At 56.2% G+C, this 19,837-nt stretch overlaps 1 protein-coding gene across 1 annotated transcript in view; it reads left to right on the top strand.

Annotated features, from left to right (window-relative positions):
* Positions 1–16,102, top strand: part of ZC3H4 (zinc finger CCCH-type containing 4) — a 43,039-nt gene extending 26,937 nt beyond the window's left edge. Inside the window, 5 exon segments of the mRNA XM_058529684.1 lie at positions 6,032–6,222; positions 6,224–6,391; positions 6,566–6,909; positions 10,854–11,105; positions 12,265–16,102. Coding sequence (XP_058385667.1) covers positions 6,032–6,222; positions 6,224–6,391; positions 6,566–6,909; positions 10,854–11,105; positions 12,265–13,781 — 2,472 coding nt within the window. The 3' untranslated portion in view covers positions 13,782–16,102.
* The last annotated feature ends 3,735 nt before the right edge of the window (positions 16,103–19,837 follow it).

Genomic DNA, 19,837 nt, shown 5'->3' with positions numbered 1-19,837 from the left:
GGACTGAACAATCTCTGACTGAGGACTGCCCCCTGCTGGAGGTTCAAAGTTCACACTCTAGACCTGTGCCGTCCAGCAGCAACACAACAGAACTACGTATTTAAATTTTCTGGGAGCCATGTTAATTTTGTTTTTATTTTATTTATTTTATTTTTTTCCCCCAAAGCCCCAGTAGATAGTTGTATGTCATAACTGCACATCCTTCTAGTTGCTGTGTGTGGGACGCAGCCTCAGCATGGCCAGAGAAGCGGTACGTGGGTGCGCGCCCGGGATCCGAACCCCGGCCGCCAGCAGCGGAGCACGCGCACGTTTTTAACCGCTAAGCCACGGGGCCAGCCCACTAGGAGCTACGTTAAAAAAATAAAAAGAAACAGATGAAATTAATTTTAACAATATTTCTTATTTAAGCCAGTAAATCCATGTCCAAAATATCATTTTGGCAAGTAATAAATAATGAAATGAGACTTTTATTTTTCTGGTGCTGTGTCTTTGGAATCTGGTGCTTATTTTCTACTTACAGCCCATCTTACTCTGGACTGGCTACATTTCAAACCTCAGTAGCCACACGTGGCCAGTGACCACCATATTGGACAGCACAGCTCTAGGCGCCCTAATAAAAACCCAGGGCAAACCAGGGTGGCACATTTCAGCTTCTGGTCATAAAGGTTTTGGAAGTACCAATATCATCCCTTTTTTTGGTGAGGAAGATCAGCCCTGAGCTAACATCTGTGCCAATCCTCCTCTTTTTGCAGAGGAAGACTGGCCTTGGGCTAACATCCGTGCCCATCTTCCTCTACTTTATATGGGACGCCGCCACAGCATGGCTTGACAATCGGTGCATGGGTGCGCACCCGGGATCTGAACCCGAGCCACCAGCAGTGGAGCGCGCACACTCAACCACTCCACCACGGGTCTGGCCCCTCATCTCCTATCTAAAGTCAAGTCTCAGTAGGTTAAAAATGAGTGTTGAACCTGGAAAAACTATTCTGGAATTGAATCTGGGTGGTCAGAGAGTAAAACTTACAACAAGCCTTTGGGAGGGACCTAGATAGACCCTGGTGGAGACATCGGTCAGCCGTTTCCCTCTTGCCTGGGCAGAGTTGGGGCTTGGTCAGCCAGGGCTGGCGCCTGGGCTCCGGGCAGCTGGGTCCAAGCTGAGGTGCCGCTTAGAACTCGGCCTTAGCCACTGTCTCCTGAAACGGCTGTGCTCTTTATCCTTCCTCCCTTTTCTTCAGCTTTATTTTTGCACTTCTCAGTGGCGTTTCTGTCTGTCCAGACATGTCAATTTCCAGCCATCCACTCCGGGTTTAGAAATGTGCCCACCTGTGGGGATGTGGATGACTGTTCTGCGAGAGTGAGTGGCAAAAATAATGCAAAGAATTCCTTCCACCCAGACTCATCTGTTAGCCATCTTTTGCCCCATTTGCCTTACCACTTGGTCTCATTTTAGTTTATATATGTGTGCATGTGTTTTTTTCTTCCAACTGTTTGAGAAGAAGTTGCATACATTCTGGTCCTTCAGGTACACTTTATTGTTTTATAGTCAGGTTTGTCGAGGTATAGTTTGTATCCAGTAAACTTCCCCCTGTGTAGTGTGCGGCATGACAGACACAGTCACGGAACCACCCCGCAATCTAGATAGAGGAAATTCATCCCATCACCCCAAAAACTTCCCTGTGCCCCTTTTTTTATTTTATTTTATTTTGTGAGGAGATCAGCCCTGAGCTAACATCTGCCAATCCTCCTCGTTTTTTGCTGAGGAAGACTGGCCCTGTGCTAAAATCCGTGCCCATCTTCCTCCACTTTATATGGGATGCCGCCACAGCATGGCTTGCCAAGCAGTGTGTCACTGTGCGCCCGGGGTTCCGAACCAGTTAACCCCGGGCCACCGCAGCAGAGCTCGTGCACTTAACCACTTGTGCCGCCAGGCTGGCCCCACCTCTGTGCCCCTTTATAGTCAGCGCCTCCCCCGTCTCCAGCCCCTGGCAACCACTGATCTGTTTTCTGTCCCTATAACTTGCCTTTTTGAGAATGTCATATAAGTAGGTTTATACGGTATATAGTTTATTCTAAGTGTGTCTGTGTGTGTGTGTATTTTGGATCTGGCTTCTTTCGCTTGGCATGATGCATTTAAGATTCATCCACGTTCTCAAGAGTACCAGTGGTTCCTTACTCTTTGTTGCTGAGTAGTAGTCGTGTATGGATGATCTAAGTTTGTTTAGCCAGGCGTCATTTGAAACATTTGGATTGTTTCCAGTTTGGGGCAGAAACTTGGAATTTTTTACCAACTGACATGAGCTCATTTCTTGGGCGCCATGAACCTTGGCCCACATGCCTTTGTGTATCTGCAGGTGGGGCGGTCCTGTTCCATTAAGAGGATGCTTTTGACTTTTGGAAACCTCTGGGATCACTCAGAATCAGTCCTGGTAGGGGAGGTTGGGGGACCCAGCAAGGCCCTGGTCGTTTCGTCTGATGCGAAGGTCCTGGGAACGCTGTCCTTGTTGGTGGAGAGGCCCGGGAAGGGACGCACAGGAGGCCTGAGAATAGACATGCCCCTGCACGCTCCAGTGCCTTCGAGGCAGCGCTCGCAGCCCAGGGTGGGAGACGGTGGGTAAAGAGATGAGCAGGGAGCTGGGCTGTGTCCTGAGCTGGAGGCCTCGTAGGACATAGTGTGGTCTGAGCGAGGGGTGAGGGAGGCCCGGTCCTGGAACGGGAGGAGGTGTTCTCCATCCGGCCCCCGGGCTGTGAGGTCAGACTCCTACCCAGCACGGGGCGGGAGGCGGAGGCCCGGATTGCAGGGCTGGCTGAGAAGCGGTGGTGCCAAGTGCTGGCAGGACTCGGATTGCTGGGGCTCAGGAGACGGCGGCCCCCTCTCCGGGGGTCAGCGGTACCCTCGCTAAGGCTGTCCTGTGGGTGAGAGCTTCAGTTCGTTCAGTTAATCGTGAATTCATTAAGTGCCCACGGTGTGCTGAGCACCGTGCTTGGTGCTGGTGAATGGCAACCAAGAGGTCACTGCATCCTTGGTCCCCAGAGCTGACGGTCTGATGGAGGAGGGGACGCTGGCTGGGGCTTCCCGCGTGCTGGGTGGTGCAGAGAAGTGCAGTGTGTTCACCACGGCAGACCTCGTCTCGGGAGGCTGGGGAGGCCTGGAGGCCGTCAGGAGGCTGCTGTCGGAGGAGACATGAAGGAAGAACGGGCGGTGGGTGGGGGAGGTGGCATTGTGAGGGGGCGTGTGGGGTCTCCTGGCAGGGAGCTTGGGAGGCCAGGAGAGTGTGGCGCCGCCTTCTCTGGAGAGGAGGAAGCTGTGGTCAAGTTTGTTCCTGTGTAATGAGGTATAGCCTTGTTAAGTTTTGCCTTTCACCTGAGGGCACTGAGTTGCCGCTGGAAGGATCTAGCAGTGCAGGGCGACGGCCATCTTGGTGACGGAAGGTTGCTCTGCCCGTGTGCAGAGAGTGGTGGGGAGACTAGACAGGTGGCCGAGGCGGGGTCCCGGTCACAGACAGCAGAGGGTGAGGAGGGCAGGTGGGCCACTCAGCAGAGCTGGGCAGCAGCTCCAGACCAGCGTTTGGGTGTGAGGGTAAGGAGGAGTTGGGGTTGATACCCCCAGACCTGGTTTGGGGGTGGGCAGATGGAGGATCCCTCATTCACAGAGCCAAGCTTGGGGCCCGTGGAGGAGAAGGCACGTGGAATGAGGTGTGACCAGGTGGTGATGAGACTGCAGCTCTGGCCAGAGAGATGAGTGTGGGCGCCCCAGCCCAGAGCCGGCAGTAACCGAAGGCATCGGGGTGGACAGGGCCTTGGGGCTTCAGGGCTAGAGAGGGGCGAGGTTGTGCCCAGGGGAGACCCACCGGAGAGGAACAGCAAGCGGCAAAGTCGGGTAGTCGGAGCCTTAACTCCCTTAGGCCCTGCGCACCCCCACCCGCCACCGCTCCCATCCTCCGCTGTCCTGACGTTGACCCGCCGTTCTCTAGAGCCCAGGGGATAGAGAGGGAGATGCGTTTGTTTTCCTTGCTCATTCATCCAACAAACTTGTGGTAGTGCCCAGTTTGTGCCAGGCCCTGTGCTGGGCGCTGGGACTCAGTGAGGAGATAGGATCCAGTCATCAGGCAGATACTGATTGCGCGCCAGGATCCGGGCAATGGAGAGGAGGTGCAGGGAGCCCAGGGGCTGTTGAACAGGCTGAGGTTCAAGACAGGTTCAGGGAAGAGGTGACAGTGTGCTGGCCCCTAGGAGAGTGGCAGGCGGGAAGTGAAGAGTGAGGGAGGCATGTGCTGGGCGGGGGCCCCAGCCTGAGGCTGCATGCATGATTGAGGAACGGAAAGGGGCCTGCTTGCAGGGAGGGAAGTGAGCAGAACACGGGGGCGGCGAAGTGGGCAGGGCCTGTGGGCTGTGGCTGCAGCCTGCCCCCCACCGCCTCCCACCGAGAGCAGTGCTCAAAGACACCGGGTTCTGGGCTTCCCCCCAGCACGGCCGGTCTCCGGCAGTGTCTCCTAAACCGCAGCGGGCACGTGTTCAGGTGCGGTTCCCGTTCAGCAGGTCCCCTGTGCTGCTAGTCCGAATGCAGACCGCACCTTGAGTTGCAGAGCTCTGAGGGGCAAATGTTTTCCACTGATCAGTGTTCTAAGTTTTCCATCCACCTCGAAGCTACATTCTTCTTGGACCCTGCTGTCCCTGGGTCCAGATCCCGTTGCTGATGGTAGGGAGAGAGAAAAGCCAAGAACTGCCTGACACCTGCCAGGAGGTCCCGCCTCCGCCGCCCGCAGCCCCGCTGTCCCTGGGCGGAGGAGTGGTCCTGAGCAGTGCTGAGGCCAAGATACCGGGGATGGGCCAGCTCAGAGCCCACGTTAGGAGCCTCGGAGGCAGCTGTGCCAGGGTCCCCAAGACCCCCGGGCCCAGGCTCGGCGATTTGCTGGGGGGTTCCCGGGACCAAGCCTGTAGTCACACTCACGGCCAAGATTTTACTGCAGTGAAAGGACACAGCACAGTCACCCAGGGGCTGAAACTGTCCTGCTCTTGTGGAGCTGACAGTCGTTGGGCGAGCCAGGGATGAACAAGGAGACAACTAAATAGACATCTTACAAAGGCTTGGGCAGCGCTCTGAAGGGAGCTCACAGTGTTCCAGTAGTGAACGTAGGAGACCAGGACGGTCACTAGGAGCTGACCTTTAATAAGAGACCCCGGGGGACACGGAGCTGCACAGTGACAAGAGGGGAAAGCAAACACCGGGGAGAAGCCTGGGCCGGGCCAGGGCCCTGCAGGGGAGAGCTTGGCTGTGCTTATAGAGTCGCGGAGTCTGGGGTGCCGTGGAAGGAAATGAAGGCGCCATGGTGCCGCACAGGCCTCCCCAGACACCCAGCCTGCCGTGCGGCCCTGTGGGCCACGGCGAGGAGTGGGGTTTGATTGCAGGTGCAATGAGAGGCCCTTAAAATCCAAACAGGACAGTGGAATATCAGTCAGCCATAAGATAGATGAGCCAGGCTGCAACATGGATGAACCAGGAAAACATAAGCTGAGTGAAAGAAGCTGGCCACAAAAGGCCACATATTGTGTGATTCCGTTTATATGAAACGTCCAGAACAGACGAATCCATGCAGACAGGGAGTAGATGAGTGGTTGCCAGGGCCTGGGGGGAGGGGGAATGGGGAGTGACTGCTTAATGGGTATGGGGTCTTCTTTTGGGGTGACTGCAAAGTTCTAGAACTAGAGATAGTGGTTGTACAACGTCGTGAAGGTACTTAAAGCCATTGGATTGTACACTCTGAAATGGTAAAATAGTGCGTTTTATATTTATGCAAAACAGGAGTGTCTCCACGCTCCCAGCTGGTAACAGAGAGTGGATGGTGCGGGATGATGGTTTTTGTGCCAAAGAGGCTTCGTGGTTGTAGGCCTTACACTGGAAGGGCCGCAGGGGCCTTGTGTTGTAGAGTTTTCCTCAGAAAGTTGAGCTCTCTACACTGGGGGTCCATAACCACCCGCGTCCCACCCTGCCCCGCCCTGACCTGACTGCCGCCTCCTGTTCTGCTCCCTGCAGATGTTGGCGGATGACGCGGAGGCAGGTGCCGAGGACGAGAAGGAGGTGGAGGAACTGAAGAAGCAGGGCATCAACCCCCTGCCCAAACCGCCCCCCGGCGTGGGCCTCCTGCCCACCCCCCCTCGTCCCCCGGGCCCCCCGGCCCCGACCTCTCCAAACGGCAGGCCCATGCAGGGCGGGCCCCCGCCCCCACCCCCCGCCCCCGCCCCCTGGGCCCCCTCAGATGCCCATGCCAGTGCACGAGCCGCTGTCCCCACAGCAGCTGCAGCAGCAGCAGGACATGTACAACAAGAAGATCCCCTCCTTGTTTGAGATCGTGGTGCGGCCCACAGGACAGCTGGCGGAGAAGCTGGGCGTGAGGTGAGTCCTGGGCTCCCCGAGTCAGGCTGCTCTGAGACGGGGCCTGTCACTGTGAGCCTCTCTCTCTCCAGAGCTGTTGGAGCCCTGGTCTGGAGCCTCCATGGCTCTTCAGGGGGGTGGCCCCACCCTTCCTCTGCAGCCCCTCTCACTGGCCCTATTTCCTCCTCTTCCTAGGTTTCCTGGACCCGGAGGACCCTCTGGGCCAATGGGCCCCGGGCCCAACATGGGACCCCCAGGGCCAATGGGGGGCCCGATGCACCCTGACATGCATCCTGACATGCATCCGGACATGCACCCCGACATGCATCCAGACATGCACCCCGACATGCCGATGGGCCCCGGCATGAACCCTGGCCCGCCCATGGGACCCGGCGGTCCCCCAATGATGCCCTATGGTCCCGGAGACTCCCCACATTCTGGAATGATGCCCCCCATCCCGCCAGCCCAGAACTTCTATGAAAACTTTTACCAGCAGCAGGAGGGCATGGAAATGGAGCCGGGACTCGTCGGAGACGCAGGTATGCGGGGCTCGGGCTGGGGGCTGGGTGGGCTGCGGGGTTCTGCACAGCAGAATGCAGTCGGGAAGGGGTGATTTTTCTTCCGTGGTCCAAGTCTTTGAAAGCATGAATCCACCTCCATCTCTGTCCCGTGAGTGGTTGCACGTTTCCGTGACGTGAGATTCATGCCCCTGCTCAGTCTGAAAGGAGTACTGTGGTTATTATCACTGTGTTTAATTTCGTGTAAATTTTGCTTGGTGTACCTGGAATCAGGAGCCTGGGAAATTAGAGGGGCAGGTGGAATGATGTTGGGCTGTGAGGCCGAAGTGCCCTTGCCAGAGTGCCCTTCTTCCAGACACTTATTGGCTTGGCGCTGCCAGTGTCAACCTTGTGACTCTGCTTGTTCTGTCCCCACAACTGCCCATCTTCCTTCCTCTTTTCCTTCCTTTCCTGTTAAAACAAAAACATGTATTGGTGAAAAGCTGAATGTCCAACAGTCAGGGTGGTTAGGCGACGGCACTGCGGCCATAGGAGATAGCGGGCAGCCTTCAGAAAGGTTAGGTGTATGCACTGCTACAAGGGGCCAGAGCAAGTGAGGCAGCCCACTCCCGTTGCCTTAGCTGCATTTTAGTGGAGGGAAACAGACAGGAACCGTGTAAATAAGTGCATAAGCCCCTTCCAGCGTTGATCATTGCTAGAAGTACAGTGGGGTGCTGTGGGAGAGTCACGGGGTGGAGGCGGGCTGGGAGGGTCTGTGTCGTGGTGGGGACAGTCAGTAGAGGCCTCTCTGAGGAGTGAGTCTGAGTTGGGACGTGAAGGTCCCCTAGGTGGAAGGCACAGCAAGTGCAGAGGCCCCTGTCAGCTTGTTTGAGAAGAGCACAGGTGGCCGTGTAGCCTGGAAAGGGAGGACAGGAAGTCCCAGCGCGCAGGACTTTGACGGCCACAGTGAGGTGGCCTCTGTGGGAGAAGGGTGGGGATAAGTGGAGGAATGCAAGGGCGGTGGATGGTAGGGGCCGGGTGGAGTTGGGAGGCTTCTGGGCTGCTATGGAGTCGTCCTGGGCAGAGGTGAGCAGAGTGGCAGACAGGAGGTGGCAGGGAGCAGCAGGGCTCGGGCTTTGTGGTTTGGAGACGAGCCACCGGGTCGGTGTGACTCCTCGTACGTGCGTTACAAGGTGGGAGGAGCGGAGAGGGGCATGGGCCGTGGGGCGGAGTCACTTGGTCCCTGACATCGGGAGGTCCTGCTGGAGAGACCCGGCCACGTGAAGCCTGAGTTGCCCATTGGACAGCCGTGCAGAAATTGTGAAGGCATCAGGGAGACGACCTTGGTGCCTAGATGGCCTTCAGTGCCCTGAGAGCAGTTGTCTGGGGCGAGGAGCAGGGGCTTTAGAGAGATGAGTGATGTGTTCTCAAGTGAGGGAAGCAGGCTGCCTGAGGGGGCCGCTGTGGTTCCCATGGTCCCCTCCCCTTTGAAAAAATAAATGTATATAAAGTGTGCACAGAACAAGGTCTGGGTGGGGAAGAAAACCAAGTGGGTCAAGCTGTTAACAGTAGGTATCTCTAGAGGAATTCGGTTTTTAGAAAAAATTGAGGCGTAATTCCCATGTCATGAGATCTGCCCTTTGAAGGGTGCCGTTCCTTGGTTTTTAGTGTATTCACAATTGTACTACCATCGAGTAATTCAGTCTTGACAATACATTCCATGCAGGGGGACTGGGACTGTTGTTCGTGGAGTGTCCCCAGCTCCGAGCCGGGGTGTGGCGTAGAGCAGGCTCGCCCAGCAAGTTCACATGTTATGAAGTTCAGGGGCTAGAAGGAGACCACCGTTCACTCTTTGCTTTGTATGCTTTGTGTGTGAAATATTTGCAGATTTAATCATTTTATCCTGTCAGTTTATTTTTATTTTATTTATTTTTTTATATATAAATAGAACGTTTTATTTAAATCTTTGTGCTTTCCTAAAAGATTGTGGTAACATTGGTTTATAACATGATATAAATTTCAGGTGTGTACATCATTATATTTTGATTTCTGTATAGACTACATCATGTTCACCACCCAAAGATTAATTACAATCCATCACCACACACGTGTGCTAATCGTCCGTTTTGCTCCCCTCCCTCCCCCCTTCCCCTCTGGTAACCACCAATCCAGTCTCTGTCTCTATGTGATTGTTGTTGTTTTTGTCTTCTACTTGAGTGAGATCATACGGCATTTGACTTTCTCCCTCTGACTTATTTCGCTCAGCATAACACCCTCAATGTCCATCCATGTTGTCACAAATGGCTGGATTTCACCATTTCTTATGGCTGAGTAGTATTCCATTGTGTATATATACCACATCTTCTTTATCCATTCATCCCTTGTTGGGCACCTCGGTTGCTTCCAAGTCTTGGCTATTGTGAATAACGCTGCAAGGAACACAGGGGTGCATGTATCTTTATGCATTGGTGTTTTCCTGTTCACTGGATAAATACCCAGCAGTGGAATAGCTGGATCGTGTGGTAGTTCTATCCTTAATTTTTTGGAGAATCTCCATACTGTTTTCCATAGTGGCTGTACCAGTTTGCACTCCCACCAGCAGTGTATGCGAGTTCCCTTCTCTCCACATCCTCCCCAACACTTGTTGTTTCCTGTCTTGTTAAATTATAGCCATTCTGATGGGCGTGACTGTCAGTTTAATTTTTGTGTGTGTGTGTGTGTGTGTGTGTGTGTGTGTGTGTGAGGAAGATTAGCCCTGAGCTAACATCTGTCGCCAATCCTCCTCTTTTTTTTTTCACTAAGGAAGACTGGCCCTGGGCTAACATCTATGCCCATCTTCCTCTACTTTATATGGGACGCCACCACAGCATGGCTTGACAAGCGGTGCATTGGTGTGCGCCCGGGATCGGAACCTGTGAACCCTGGGCCGCCACAGTGGAGTGCGTGCACTTAACCACTACACCACCGGGCCGGCCCCTGTCAGTTTAATTTAAGTTGTAGATTCGTGTTCTTGGTAGCACTGCCCACATTGCAAATGCCCAGTAGCCCCATGAGGATAGTGGTGGTCATGTTGCACAGTGCCGATATGGAACATTTCATCATTGCAGAATGTTCTGTGGGGCAGCGCAAACTAGTTTGTCTCCGACACATGCACGCACGCCTCTAGATGCGTCGTCCCACACCTGCTCGTGTGCTCCCCAATCCTGGGCTCTCACGTGGGTGGAGTTTGTGGAGCCAGGCGCCTGCCCGCCCTTCAAGAGTGAAGGCAGACCGTTCATTCAGCCTTGTGCTTCCTGGATGCTGTGTGGGAGAAACACACGGCCGCCCCCTGAAATGCGCCAGCATGCTCATAAACGTGTGGAGACGGCCCCATGAACGAGGAGGAGGAGGGATCGCCCGTGAGCCTCTGGGTTGACATGTGGCCATAGCAACATTTTGGTGTATTTCCTTCTCTTTGCTAGTCTGTTCACCATGGTGGAGCTCATCTTATGAACTCACTACGACATACAGTGTTTTTCTTTATTGATTATTACAAAGAAACCGTAAAATTAATGGTCATTGCAAACAATTAAAATAGGTCAGGAGTGTGTGGAGTAAAAAGTGAAAGATCCCTTGGCCCCCTTCTCCCAAATCTCATTCTCAGGGGGCCTGTTTTCTGTCTGTCTCTTCAAAGCCCTTTCCTTGTGTTGTATAAATAGCCACACATGTCCTGTTTCCATGTCATGAGCATTTGCCCATGTCACTGAACCTCACTGTGAGCTCCATTCTCAATGGGTGCATCCTGGGTGGGAACGCCCCAGTTGCTGCTCTGTTCCCTGCTGTTGGGCTTTCTGTGGGGACCCTCCTGGGGAGGGTAGGAAGGGACGGGCCACGCCTCCTCACCATCGCCATCGGGGGGCCGGTTTTGCAGTTCAGGGCACGGTTGGGCTGGAGTTGGTGCCACGAGGCCCTTCCCGACATGAACCCTCGGTTCTTCCCTGCCACAGAGGACTACGGGCACTACGAAGAGCTGCCGGGGGAGCCTGGGGAGCACCTCTTCCCCGAGCACCCTCTGGAGCCCGACAGCTTCTCTGAGGGAGGGCCCCCAGGCCGGCCGAAGCCGGGCGCCGGTGTCCCCGACTTCCTGCCCTCGGCCCAGAGGGCCCTGTACCTGAGGATCCAGCAGAAGCAGCAGGAGGAGGAGGAGAGAGCAAGGAGGCTGGCTGAGAGCAGCAAGCAGGACCGAGAGAATGAGGAAGGCACGTGTCCTCCCCAGGGGCCGGGGCTTTCCCTGAGGGGCGCCCCCCCCCCCCGGCCACTGTGCAGGGGAGAGGTGGGGAACGCCTAGGTTGGGTTTCACGTCAGAAAGGAGCCTGTGGCCAGAGAGGACCCCTGCCCGGGGCTGTGAAGCCAGGCTGGGGCTGCTGCATGTCCCTGAGAAAATTGGAAGTGAGGGCTGCCCTTCTGTGTCTTGGGGGTCGGGAGAGACCCTGATCCCATCGAGGAGGCAGGTGGACTGGTCCCTGAGGGAGATAGTGGCCGACAGGATTTCCCCCTGTGCCCTTACAGAGGAGTCTGTAGGGAGACGCTCACAGCCCCCCTTTCCCCAGACCACATTCTCAGGAAGCCAAGGAGAGCTAGTCGTTGACATAAACCAGTGATAATCACCGCCAGGTCGCGTGGCATCCACCCTGGGTGAAGCAGGCGGACAGATGGTGTCTGGAACCTGGAGCCAGAGGCCACGGGGGGTCCTGAAAGGAGCCTGGGGGCAAGTTGGGACGGTGGGAAGAGGGGGCAGCCCTCTCCCCTGTGGCTCCGGCTTCACCTGCGAGAAGGTTGGACTTGGGCCAGTTTCTGAGTCTGCCTACCTGGCCCCCGCCTCTTAACCAGCCGGTGACTGCTGGGCAACGTTGGGAGGGGCCTGGGGGCCAGTGTCTGAGCCCCAGCACAGAGAGGCGAGTCAGGGGCAGCTGCTTGCAGGCGCCCAGAGCTGGGTCTGCCACGTGGGGGCCTGGGCCTGCCCTAGAGGGGAGGAGGGGCAGCAGAGCCCTGGGCCGGGAGTCTGAGCTCAGTCTCCAGATCTCACGGCACTGTCCCTGCTTCCGCTTCCTCCTCTGTCAGATGGGCATGATAACACCAGCTCTTGGGTGGTCATGAGAATTAATAGGATAGAACACACAGAACAGTGCTGGCACACGGAGAAGGCTCCATAAACGCTAGCCGGCGACCTGCCAGGCTTGGGGCTGGCTGCCTGGGCTCCCTGGCTCTTCGTGGCGGCCCTCAGGGGGAGGGGTTCTTAAGAGGAGAAACTGAGGTTCTGAGAGGTAAGAGGCAGAGGAGCCATTTACCCACCGAGGGGGCTGCTGTGGGATGTGGTGGTCACTCACCCGCCCCCTGATCTTCTCTGCTTTTTCTCAGGTGACACTGGAAACTGGTACTCGAGTGACGAGGACGAAGGTGGGAGCAGCGTCACCTCCATCCTCAAGACCCTGAGGCAGCAGACGTCTAGCCGACCCCAGGTGTCCCTGGGAGACCTGAACAACAGCGGGCTTGGGGACCCCCGCCTTCAGAAGGGACACCCCACGGGAGGCCGGCTGGCTGACCCCCGCCTCAGCCGGGACCCTAGACTCACCCGCCACGCAGAGGCTTCTGGTGGTTCGGGCCCAGGTGACACTGGGCTCTCTGACCCTCGTCTGGCTCGCTCCCTGCCCACCTCCAAGCCCGAAGGCGGCCTTCATTCCAGCCCCACAGGCCCTAGCGGCTCCAAGGGGTCTGGGCCACCCCCTACAGAAGAAGAGGAAGGGGAACGGGCCCTGCGGGAGAAGGCCGTAAACATTCCCCTGGACCCCCTCCCCGGGCACCCGCTTCGGGACCCGAGATCGCAGCTGCAGCAGTTCAGCCACATCAAGAAGGATGTGACCCTGAGCAAGCCGAGCTTCGCCCGCACTGTGCTCTGGAACCCTGAGGACCTGATCCCCCTGCCCATCCCCAAGCAGGACTCGGTGCCCCCCGTCCCCGCCGCCCTGCAGTCCATGCCTGCCCTGGATCCCAGGCTGCACCGGGCCACCACCACAGGACCCCCCAACCCCCGGCCGCGCCCCGGCGCCTCCACAGACCCTGGCACATCTGGCTCCACCCTGCCTGACTTTGAGCTCCTCTCCCGAATCCTCAAGACTGTCAATGCCACCGGCCCCTCGGCGGCCCCCAGCCCCAGCGACAAGCCCAGTGACCCCCGGGTGCGGAAGGCCCCTACCGACCCTCGGCTGCAGAAACCAGCAGACTCTGCTGCCGCCTCCCGTGCTGCCAAGCCTGGCCCCACCGAAGCGCCCTGTCCTTCTGCCAGCCCCAGTGGGGAGTCCTCGCCCCCAGCCACCGCCCCCTACGACCCCCGCGTGTTGGCGGCCGGGGGGCTGGGCCAGGGCAGCGCAAGCGGGCAGAGCAGCGTGCTGAGCGGCATCAGCCTCTACGACCCCAGGACTCCCCATGCGGGTGGCAAAGCCTCGGAGCCGGCTGCCGACTCGGGTGCCCAGCCCAAGGGCCCTGAGGGCAACGGCAGGAGCTCGGCCGCCAAGGCCAAGGAGCCCCCGTTCGTCCGCAGGTCAGCCCTGGAACAGCCCGAGTCAGGGAAGGCCGGCGCAGATGGGGGCGCGGCCGCGGCCACGGACAGATACAACAGTTACAACCGGCCCCGGCCCAAGGCCGCCGCGGCCCCCGCCGCCGCGGGCACCCCGCCCCCAGAGGGCGCCACGCCCCAGCCCGGGGTGCACAACCTGCCCGTGCCCACCCTCTTCGGGACCGTGAAACAGGCGCCCAAGACGGGCTCCGGAAGTCCGTTCGCTGGCAACAGCCCAGCCCGGGAGGGCGAGCAGGACGCGGGGTCCCTGAAAGATGTGTTTAAAGGCTTCGACCCCACCGCCTCCCCCTTCTGCCAGTAGTGTTAGCTGGAGCCGGGCGCTCCCCGCACCCACCCTTCTGGGGTTATATTTAAGGGCGGCGACCAGAGTTGGGAACTGGGGGGGGGGGGGGGGCTCTGGGTGTTCTTTCTTTTATTTTTACCTCTTTTTTTCTTTCTTTGTCTCTCTTTTTTTTTAAGTAGTACTTTCTTTGACACATAAATTGTATATAACCATCTTCAGTTCTGGTCAGTGCTGTGGGGCCCCCGGGCCCCCGCCGAGAAGACTCCTGTGCACGTGAACAGTGTGAAGCCCTTGGGCCTCGGCCCCAGCTGGCACTCCGCCTGGCCAGGCCCGATTTTCAGGGACTCCCTGAAAGCTGGGGCCCCAGTCTGGTGGCTGGGGGTCCGGTGGCTTTTCTAGGCAAAGCTGGGCCCCTCCTGCTCCCCCCGCCCCCCAAGGACAAAGAGAACAGTAGGCGTCCAGGAGGCCTGCTGAAGGCTGCTCGCCGTGTTGCCTGAGCGAGGAGAGGTGGAGCCAAGACGGTGGGCAGGACCCGCGTGGCGGCAGGTCCAGGCCCTTCTAGAAGCCCGTCTTCTGCAGTGCGCAGGCTGTGATGACCAGCTTCCGGGGGTCAGTGGACGTGGAAAAGTATGGAAGAAAGAAAGAGGAAAGGAGCCCTTGGGAGCTGCCTGGGCTGGAAGAAAAGCCCTTTCCCACTGCTGCCTCCCGTGTGGATTCACACCCGGGCCTCTCGCCGTCCTCCGTCCAGAGTTCATCCTGAAACCCGCACCCTCCAGCCCACGTCAGGTGACTCCAGGATGAGAGATGGACCTGGAGGTGGCAGGGCTGGTGTGGGCGCGTTCCCCAAGAGCTGCCTCCAAGAGGCAGACCGTGTGTTCTCTGTCAGTATTAGCTCCTGTCCTGTCCTGTCGCGGCCACGCCCTCCTCCCCTCACGCCGGGGCCTGTCCTGGTCCTCAGAAGTCAGAGTGCCCAGTGTGCCGGCCCCGGCCCCTGTGGGGACAGCTCAAGGATCCGTGGCGTGGCCGCTCCGCCAGACCCCCTCTGTCGGGAGCTCTGGGTGGTTCCTGGCAAAGTGTCTCCGCTCTCTCTGCACCTCCTCGCGAGGAATCTTTAGGGCCTATGGTTTTGGTGTGTGGGTTTTTTTCTTAGAAGCCGACTGGTGTTTGGGTTCAGAGATGTGTCACTGTGTTGGATATGTGGACACTTCCAGAATGGGGCCTGGGGAAAGGGCGAGAGACTAGCCGCGGCAGGGTGGTGGGTTGCTGGGCTCTCTCCAGGAGACGGACCAGGACCCCCTTGGGGGGAGGGTGGGGTGTGGAACCAAAACCTACATCCTGCTCCCCTTCTCGGGCTGAGCCGGCAAGAGACCAGAGGCTTCTGCCCTGGGCTCCCTGCACCGCCCCCAGGACCCTGGCTGAGGTCCAGCTTGCCCACAGCTGCAGAGCAGGCCCACCCTGTGGGCGTGGCTGTCACCAGGGTCCTTCCCACCTGTGTGTCAGGACTTGCTGGCTGTCTCCTGCCTTTTCCTCCTTGTCGCACCCCTCACTTAAGGCCCCTGTCTGTTCCTTGCTAATGATGCGGAAACCTGGTGACCAGCCAGCCACAGGGTTCCCCACTCACCTTCTGGAGGTGAGAGGCGAACGAGGCTCGTATTCCAAAGCCCCCTTCCCCGGAAAACAAATAGTCGTTAAGTTTGGGGCCATAGTAAGAGTGGGAGAGGCAGCCCCACAGCCACAGGGTCAGCACCCGTGATCAGGTCGGTTTGGTTTGTCTTTGTGTCTTTTTTGTTTTGTTGTTTTAAACAATCATTAGTGAGATTTTCCGTCAGCCACCAGTGTTGGCCTTGAAGCAGAGGGCCGCAGCCCTTGGTGTTGGTAAAATAAGAATACACAGTGTGGCTGTGTTTTTTTGTTTTTGTTTTTCCCTCCTTTGAGAATTTTCTTTTGTAAAAGCAGAATTAAATACTTTTTTTAAACCGAAATCTGTGGATGAAATAGAAGCTGGAGCCCTCCTCTTGGAAATTCAGCCTAAGAACCTCATGGGACTATGAATTCACCCGAAATTTTCATTTGCCATCAGGCCGAGCTTTTAAAGAAAAATTGTTCTCTAACCAGGATTGTAACAAAAGTGTAAATACTATTTCCGAGTTGAAAGTTGATGGTGCAAATATGTATATAACGTACTGTATTTTTACAATGATCGTCGCATGACTCTCTTCCACCCCCCTTTTTGTACTCCATATCTGTCTTCCAGAAATATCACCTGACCTTTCTCCTGTGGTCTCTTAATCCAATAATTGTATTACTGCCATTAAAGGATGCAGTTATTTTAAAAAGCCTGTGGGTCTCGTCCCTCCCTGCTGACCCCGCCGTCCCTTGCCCCGGGAATAACAAGGAGGGTAGGAGGCGACCTGGGTGGACTGGGGGTGACACCTGGATCTGCATCTCGGGTGACATCCGTGATGACGCTGTGGGACTGGTGCCTGCCTTAGCAGTTGGCGACTGTGTCCCACGGTTCCGGTATCAGATACAGTGCTGACACACACAGGCACGTTCCTGTCCCCCAGGGCTCACGGAAGAGGCCAGTGATGAACACAGGACAACTGGGCATGAGGAGAGACGGGAGCCCTAACTACCATTGACTGAATGTTGTCCCCCCTCTAAATTTGTATGTTGAAACTTGTTCCCCCAGTGTGATGGTATTAGGAGGTGGGGCCCTTGGGAGGTGATGCGGTCAGGAGGAGGGAGCCTCCTGAAGGGGATTAGTGCCCTCATAAGAGAGGGCCCACAGAGCAACTCGCCCCTTCCCCCACGTGAGGACGCAGCTGGGAGACGGCAGTCTATGACCCGGGAGGTGGACCCTCACCAGACTGAATCAGCTGGCGCCTTGATCTTCGACTCGCAGCCTTCAGAACTGGGGTGTTTTGTTATAGCGGCCCAAATGTATGGACTCAAATGCTACCCACTTGTTACCTGGGGGTCTTCTCTGAGGAAGCCACACCCAGTGAGGGTGTGAAGGTTGAGCAGGACTTGGTCAGAGAGTAGCCACGTCTCTTTGGACTTATTTTGGCTGCTGTGTTTTAATGGGCCTCTATTAGTGTTCCATGGCTGCCTTATAATTATACAAATTTAGTGGCTTAAAGCAAATTTGTTGTCTTATAGTTCTGGAGGTCGGAGGTGTGACATGGGTCTCACTGGGCTAAAATCGAGCTGTTGCCAGGGCCGCATTCCTTTCCAGAATAGGGAGATTTAGTTTCCTCGCCTTTTTCGCCTTCTAGAGGCCACTTGCATTCCTTGCCTCGTGGCTGCTTCCTCTGTCTTCAAAGCCAGCAATGTCACATCTCTCTGACCCTTCCTCCAGGGTCGCATTTCTCTGACCCTTTCTCCAGAGTAACATCTCTCTGACCCTTCCTCCAGGGTCACATCTCTCTCTGACCACAGCTGGGAACGGGTCTCTGCTTTCAAGACTCATGTGATTACGTTGCGTAATCCAGGATCATCTCTGTGTCCCAAGATCCTTATTCACATCTGCAAAGTCCCCTTTGCCAGATAAACTATGTACTCACGGGTTCTGGGAATTAAAACATGGACATCCTTGGGGGGCCATTCTGCCCTTTAATTGAGATCCCCAAGTATTTCTCAAGAGAAGGCTTCTCATTGTTCTTATGCTGGTGGCTGGTCTGAGCAGGTAAGCTCTGGTTTCATGTCAGTAATTCAAAGTGCAATCTTTGAATTTCTTCTAATTCATCCACATTAAGGATGATTTCGCCTGTAACTCAAAACTTTGTGCAACTCAGCTGGCTTCAACAGCCAGGGGCCCGTCGTCTCAGGTAAGAATGTCTGCAGGGTGGTTGTGGGGTTAGTAAAACTGGAGTGAGCCCCAGACTCGCCCAGGTCCAGGCTGTCTCCACACGGCCCGTCCTGGCACGCCACGAGCTCCCCCGAGATCACCAGATGGCTAGAGCGGCTTCCAGCCTTCGCCTCCCGCCCCAGCTGTGGGCAGAAGCAGAAGAAGAACTGTCCCCTTGTTTCCCTTTCTGAGCAAGGAGACACTTCCAGAAGCCCCCAGCAGACTTCTTTCAGGGCTCCTTGGCCAGGGGCGCATTGTGTGTCCCTCCCTACGCTGGTCCCTGGCAAGAGGGGATAGAAGTCTCATGTTTAGTTCTTGGACTAATGGAAGATCCAGCCTCCCAGGGCGGAGCATGAGGCCACTTGGAGGGTGAACATGCAAACCCCCGCAGGGCTCGGCCAGGGCAGGAGGGCGCAAGGACGGGTAGCCACGGCGACGGGACAGCCATCATTCAGGCGGGTGGAGGATGACCTGCTGGCTGGGGCGAGGCCTGTGCGGGGAAGGAAGACACAGCCCCTGGAGCTTGGCAGGTTGGCAGGTCCCGGAGAGCCATGAGACAGATACAGGCAGGAAGGGTTTGAAGAGTTTATTCAAGTAGGAGACTGACCAGGTCATCAGACTGCAGTCCAGAACCTTCCTTCTGGCAGGGGAGATGTAGAAGATGGATGGGCCAGGGCAAGATGAGGGGGCAGGGAGCCTGGTGGGATGACAAAGCAAGAAAAGCAAGGGGGCTGGGGAGCAGATGGACTCGGGACTTAGGGTGCAGAGCAGATGGGAGCCGGTAACCCGGTTAAATGCAGCAGGTGACAGGAGGGTCAGAGAATGTCTGAGGCAGCCGGGTGGGCGGTTCCCTTGCGATGGCACATGGCGGGAGGAGGAGATGGTGGTCCGGGAAGGGGCTGGGTGCAGCTTTGGGCCTGGAGCTCCAGGCTGCAGGCTGAGTGAGGGAGGGCCATCCATAGAGCTGGTCATTGAAGCTGCAGGAACAGGTGACGTCACTCAGGAAGCACATGGAGCCCTGGGGAGCATCCCTATTGGAGGAAGAGATGGAGGCTGCGACGGGACAGCAGTGGCCAGCGGCCCTCAGCAGGTGAGTGAGGCCGAGAGCTGTATAGAGCCTTCCACGGTCCAAGATTTCTGGGAGGTTGGGACTGGCGACCACCTGCCCTGACCCACTGCCTCGTTCTAGGAGTCACATCTTACTGTACTTGCTTCATCGTACCCTTAGCCATCTGCCCGTCCTTCTGTCCACCCCCCCATCATGTTTTTGGATGCATTTCAAAATAAATTCCAGACCTCATCACTCATCACATATCCCCCCACAATCCTCCAGTGTGTGTCTCATTAACCAGAGTTCAATAGTCATTTACATTCCTCTCTTTTTTTTGGTGGAATTTCCATAGTGTGAAATGCACAAATCTCACACGTACAGTCGTTGAGTTTTGAGAAATGCATCCATCTGTGTAACCCAAACCCCACTCAACATAGAGAACTGCAGGTTCCCTGGTGTCCCTTCCCAGCCAGTCCCTGCCGTCACCCGTCCAGGAGCCACCACTCTTCTGAGTTTTTGCTTCTTAGATGACTTTCTCATCCACGCCGGGGCAGGTACAAGCCGTCCATGCCCCTCATTGCTGTGTGGTCCTCCACCAGACGGAGGAACCACATACACTGTTCACTCACCTGCTGAGGGACGTTCGTGCCTTCTCCACGTTGGGGCTATTATGAATAAAGTTGCTATAAACAATTGTGTGCAGGTATGTGTGTGTGAACACAGATGTTCATTTCTCTGGGGTAAATACCTAGGAGTGAGATTACTAGGTCATAGGGCAGGGGAATGTTTAGCTTTATAAGAAATTGCCAAACTGTCTTCCAAATTGGCCGTGTCATTTTACATTCCCACTAGCAGTGAAGGAGTTGCTCTATGTCTTTGTCGGCACTTTATTTTAGCATATCTATTTATAATATATTTTATTGATTTATTTTTTTTGGTGAGGAAGATTGGTCCTGAGCTAACATCGGTGCCCATCTTCCTCTCTTTTGTATGTGGGACACAGCCACAGCGTGGCTTGATGAGCAGTGCGTAGGGCCGCTACCCAGGATCTGAACCCGTGAACCCAGGGCCACTGAAGCGCACGTGAACTTAACCACTACGCCACCAGGCTGGCCCCCAAATTAACCATTTTAAAATGAACAATTCAGTAGCATTTAGTTCATTCACAATGTT

The sequence above is a fragment of the Diceros bicornis genome, chromosome 34 (genome assembly GCF_020826845.1).
Source record: "Diceros bicornis minor isolate mBicDic1 chromosome 34, mDicBic1.mat.cur, whole genome shotgun sequence".
NCBI classification, from domain to species: Eukaryota; Metazoa; Chordata; class Mammalia; order Perissodactyla; family Rhinocerotidae; genus Diceros; species Diceros bicornis.
This window is presented reverse-complemented; position numbering and strand designations above follow the sequence as displayed.